This window comes from Mangifera indica, chromosome 9 (assembly GCF_011075055.1).
Source record: "Mangifera indica cultivar Alphonso chromosome 9, CATAS_Mindica_2.1, whole genome shotgun sequence".
Lineage (NCBI taxonomy): Eukaryota > Viridiplantae > Streptophyta > Magnoliopsida > Sapindales > Anacardiaceae > Mangifera > Mangifera indica.
In genome coordinates, this window is record NC_058145.1 from 2,205,632 (window position 1) to 2,211,631 (window position 6,000).

General features: G+C 29.0%; 1 protein-coding gene across 1 annotated transcript; it reads left to right on the top strand.

The window, feature by feature from the left end:
* Window positions 1–2,549: 2,549 nt before the first annotated feature.
* On the top strand, window positions 2,550–4,595 carry LOC123225118 (molybdenum cofactor sulfurase-like). Its single transcript, XM_044648985.1, has one exon. The coding sequence runs from the start codon at window positions 2,612–2,614 to the stop codon at window positions 4,364–4,366; it is 1,755 nt and encodes a 584-aa protein (XP_044504920.1). The 5' UTR covers window positions 2,550–2,611; the 3' UTR covers window positions 4,367–4,595.
* Window positions 4,596–6,000: the final 1,405 nt, after the last annotated feature.

The following is a 6,000-nucleotide window of genomic DNA, read 5'->3' on the forward strand; positions in this document are numbered from 1 at the left end:
CATGTTTTTAAAACATAAAACATAATTTTAAATATGTTAATTAAATAAATGAAACTTCATTACATAGATTTAAAAAAAATTACAAATTGTTGTTTTAAATTGTTTTTTCAATTTAATGGATTTATTTAGTTTGACCGAATTTCAAATAAATTGATATTTATATATAAACTAGATTTGATTATAGACTAGTTTGATTTTTAAAATACCAATAAATATTTGGTCAAATGAGTATTCCTCACCCACAATTCTTATCGTTAAAGTTTGAAAAAGATAATTTTTATTTATTTATCAACAATAAGTTAATTTTAATAATTAAAGAGTATTTACGTTATTTTGGTCAAATATTATACAATAAAATTATGTGTATCCAATTTTGGTACATAATTTATGTACACAGATGAGATGTCATCATGTGATTGGATAATTTTTTATTATATGGTGACACATGTTTTAAAATCACCTAATTGCATGATGACACATCATTGTGTACATGAATTGTGTACCAAAATTGGGTACACATAGCATTGCTCAATATTATAACATAAAGAGTAAGTGAAGGTGTATGTTTTATTTTTTAAAATTTATAAACGACAAATAAATATTTTCTTTATATTGTTTTATAAAGTATCAAATCCATTTAATATATTTTAAAAATATATTTCTAATTCTAATAGTTTTAATATGATATTTACGTTTCTAATTTGTTATATTCTATTTTTTACTGTATAATTATAATTTTTTAAATTATTGAAGGGTTTATTAAAATTTTAAAATTTAAAAAACACTCTAAATTTTATTTAAAATGTATAAAAATTCTCTAAAATTTTTATTACCATTCTTAATATTTTCACAAATTATAATTTACTTTACATATTTGATTATATATCATTGATCTTTCTATAAATATTTGTATTAGCAAGTTTTTATTTTTAATCAAAATTAATATAAATTAAAAATTAAAGAATTATCTAATAAAATTTTGAAAGTACAATGTTGTTTTGTTAGAGTGTTTTTACGTCTTTTTAATAATTTTATAAAAAAATAATTTTGTAATAAACTTATCATATATATAAGATATTAATTTTTTTTAAATTAAAAAAAGAAAAATTTATCATTTTATTACAGGTTATGTGAAAAATAATTATTTAATTTATATTAATTTAAATTAATTGTCCAATTAATCTTTAATTCTACCAAATTTAAAGAGTAATTATTGGTGGGGACATTTGGCAGCTAATCGATTGACTTGGTGAAGTGTGAAGAATGTGTCAGGCGTTTATTGCCGAGCAATTTGGAAGCCTTCAATGCGAAGCATTTATAGCCGCAAAAGTGGGTTGTACGGAAAGAAATTTTGTATTTGAGTAAATATAAATTTAAATATTTTTAATAATTATAACATCCATTATTTAATTTAAAATTTATTTTATTTAATATGATTAATTTAATTTTAAATATAATGCCTCAATTTTTAATAAATTTTTCTTTAAAATAAAAAAAAAAGAATCAATTATAAAGCAGCTTTATTTTTAGCCAAAGTGGAAAATTATGAGGCCTTCCCTTGCCGATGAAAAGGCACTTTTATTTTCTTGTCCACTAGTTATTGTTGACTGCCGCTCTCCGCCTCCTGCACTTGAAAACAACTACCTGCCTGCAATTTCACCATATCAGGAGAAATTTGTGCCGTTGATTCTTCAACTGGTGGACACGTGTAACGGAAAGATGAGTGTGATGCATCATTAGGTACCTACTTGGGAATACACGAAAGACAAGGTCAACTTAGTAGCTTGACTTGTTCAATCAGCGTGTTTGGGCATTAATGCCCATCATCAGCTATTCAGTCCAAAACCACTTGGGACAAAGAAAAACTCCCACCCAATGTTTGACCTTAAAAACCTTTTTTTACCCCTAATTAGTATAAATAATATTTTTTCCTGATCCAAAATTATACTTTGTTAATTAAACAATTATATTGGGAATTAAAATTATTATTTTCCCTTTATTATTTTATTTTTTAATAGTATCATATAACTTCAAATTAACAAAAAAATTCATATTTTAAATATTCAAATTATATAAAATTTTTTTTTTATTTTTCTTTCCTTTCATTCTTGTTGCTTCCTCTCATCTTATAAAGAGGAATATATTTGTCAAATATTCCTGTACTAGAGGGTCACATATAATTTTTAAAATATTAGAGGTCATGTTTTTTGAAATTTCAAAGGTTATTAGAAATTCATAAAAAAATTGGAGGTTTTTTGAAAAAATTTGATATATTCTCTAACCCTAATAATTTAAATAATGACATCAAAACCCGTAAAGAATTGAACATAATATAATAAATTATTATATAAATATAATATTATAACTATTTGAATCATATAATAATTTAAAATATATAGAGATTCGAAAAGATTTTTAAAATTGATTTATGAGTTTGCAAACTTTTCTTTTAAGATTAAAACGTGATTTTTATATTGTTTGGATCTAGTAAAAAATTGTCATTTTTTATTTTTATTTTTCAAAACTAATAAATTATTAAATTACTATCCTCCTATTGCTGTATTAGTTTTTTTAAAAGAGAGCCTGAATTTGGCTGAAATTCCATATCTTAATGGCAGAAGTTCAAGGTACACAGAAAATGCAGTCACCTTGCCTGAAAGAAGTTACGCAAGTAAGCCCACATCGCTGCTGCCTATCTCCTCTCTTTAACCCGCCGGAGCCTCTGCACAAAGCCTCAAAGCCTAGAAGTAGTTCTGCCGATTGCCGTCGAGATTTTGTGGCAAGAACTTCCTCTTGTATTTTCCCCAATACCCAGTTTACTAATCATGAATCTCTCCCATCTTTGCAAAAATCTTTCTCTGAATTTCTCAACGCTTATCCGCAATATGCTGAAAACTTTCAAATTGATCAGATAAGAGCCAAAGAGTACTATCATCTCTCTCTTTCTAGCCATGTTTGTCTTGATTACATTGGCATAGGCCTCTTCTCTTATTCTCAGCTGCAAAACCAGGAGGAGTCTTTTAATTATGAAACTGCATCTTCTTCTTCTCCTTCTCGGATTTTGGATATTCCCTTCTTTAGTGTGTCGTACAAGATGGGGAGTCTGAAGACGCAGTTGCTTCATGGGGGGGCTGAATCGAAATTGGAATCTACAATGAAAAAGAAGATAATGAATTTTCTAAATTTTTCTGAGAATGATTACAGCATGGTTTTCACTGCAAACAGAACATCAGCCTTCAAACTTCTGGCGGAATCTTATCCGTTTCAGTCTAGTCAGAAGCTTCTAACAGTTTATGACTGCGAGAGCGAGGCGGTGGAAGCCATGATAAATACTTCTGAGAAGAAAGGAGCAAGAGTCATGTCAGCAGAATTCTCATGGCCAAGACTGAGGATTCAGTCTGCAAAGCTGAAAAAGATGGTTGTGAGTCAGAAGAACAAGAAGAAAGGATTATTTGTTTTCCCTCTTCATTCTAGAGTTACAGGGGCAAGATATCCTTATCTATGGCTGAGAATCGCTCAGGAAAATGGATGGCACGTCTTGATCGATGCTTGTGCTTTGGGCCCAAAAGATATGGATAGCTTCGGCTTTTCCCTCTTTCGCCCTGATTTCCTCATTTGTTCCTTCTACAAGATTTTTGGGGAAAACCCATCTGGATTTGGATGCCTAATTGTTAAAAAATCAACTCTTCCGATTCTTGAAGGTGAACCCAGTTCTGGAATGGTCAGTCTTCTGCCGGCAAAGATAAAATTGGAGCCAGAAATTGAGGCCAAACCAACAGCAATTGAAGCGTTTAAAGCGTCTGAAAATAGAGGAGTCGAGAATATAGAGATTGAATGCAGGGGTTTGGATCAGGTGGACTCAATGGGGCTGACAAGGATTAGCAGAAGAGCAAGATGCCTCATTAATTGGCTGGTGAATGCATTGTTAAAGCTGCAACATCCCAGCACAGATGGGGTTGCCCTGGTGAAAATTTATGGGCCAAAGATAAAGTTTGATCGGGGACCTGCATTGGCATTCAATGTGTTTGATTGGAAAGGCGAAAAAGTTGAGCCTGTTCTTGTACAAAAACTTGCCGATCGAACAAATATATCTCTCAGCCATGGAAAACTGCATAACATATGGTTCTCGGAAAAGTACCAGAGAGAGAAGGACAAAGCTTTGGATAAAACGGGCATAACCGAAAGCAAGAAGAAAGATAAAAAGGTCCCTGGAATATCCGTAGTTACAACTTCATTAGGATTTCTGGCAAATTTCGAAGACGCTTACAGGCTGTGGGCTTTTGTTGCTCAATTTCTAGATGCAGATTTTGTTGAGAAGGCTAGATGGAGATACACAGCTCTTAATCAGAAGAAGGTTGAAGTCTGAAGAGAAATGCAATACTGAAGCCCATGTGAAAAATTGTAAATTTGCAGAAGAACAGCAGCCAACCAGCCATCCAGTCCAGATGGTCTTCCACATTGTGTGTTCAAAGCCTCAATAGATGCATTCTGATTTTATCTAATATTTGTGGATTCAATTTTCATGTTCATTTCTATGTGAGAAATTCTGCAACTCTTTCAAGCAAGTTTGATAATTGAAAATTCATGTTTGAACATTTATTTTGCTTAAAGCATGCAACAAAAAACTAACTTAAAAAAAACAAAAAACAAAAGCAAGCAACAAAAGTTTCAATATAGATCAAGACACTCCTGAATATTTTATAATAACAGTCCATTCAATTGGATATTAGCCTTTGGTTCAAGCTGATCAAAAAGTAACTGATAATATATTTTTTATTATTGAGATTAACTTATTTTATTTGTAAATGATGATGTGACATGTTGTATCAGGAGAATTTGATACTTATTAATTTTTATAATAAAAATATTTTTATTTTTAATTAATATAATAAACAATATAAATAATTTTTAGATTTAATTATACTCAATAATCTTTACGATATTTAATTAAAATTATTATTTATAGATATCGTTTTTGATTGAGCATAATAATTCATATTTAATAATTTTATAAGCAATTTTTTTTTTGGATAAGAAGGAACTCCATCCAAGCTTAATTATCTTTTTGGGATCGAATCAATTATATCAAACAGAACAAACCCTAAGTTTAGTAATAGACCTGATAATATTAAATCAGATAAATTAAGAGTTTAATTTTAATATGACGTCAAAAGAAACTTGAACACATAATTTTTTATATATAAAACATTTTTTTTACCACTCAAGTTACCCATTGAGGGTAACTATACTCAATAATCTTTATGACATTTAATTAAAATAAATTCTAAGTATTTTTTTATACCTCTAACAACACATAATAATTATTACAAATCCTGAATCCAATGACTAATCTTACAATACTTAATCAGATAAATTAAAAGTTTAATTTTCATATAATGTCAAAGGAGACTTGAACCTTGTTGTTTTATATATGAAATTTTCGCTTTTATCACTTAAATTACTTCTTTATGTAATTTTATAAATAATTTATTTTTATGATAATTTTTATTTTTTATAAGGCCAAAGGATTGATTCCCACTCAAAGATTACTCTTTTCCTAAATTATCACCTTTTATCTTTTAACAACCCAAATATCAACCCTTACGGTAAAATTCATTGTTAGAATCAAGAATAAAAATATCATTGAGTTAAAAATATTAAAAAAATATAAACTTATCACATTTCCCTCTTTTAGTTTAAAAATTTAATAATTTTCCCCCATACAAGGTTTAAAAAGTAACAAATTTCACCATAAGGTTTTGAAAGTGTCATACGAGACGATAAACTTCACCATCCCCAACCATCTTTGTCTTTAGTCTCTTTCCCTTTTTCTTTGGTGAACTTACTAATCTCTCTTTCTCCCACCCTGTCTTTAACAAAGACAACCTACGATAGAGGGTGAGATAACGCTATTAGATATGGAGAACTTGTCGTTTCTAATGACAGTTTCAAAATCCTAAAAAGTCATTTGGTTCAAGGAATTTAAAAATTACCTTGATA

Excerpts from the sequence above, each read along its gene's own strand:
- LOC123225118 (XM_044648985.1), top strand. The coding sequence starts at position 2,612 with ATGGCAGAAGTTCAAGGTACACAGAAAATGCAGTCACCTTGCCTGAAA.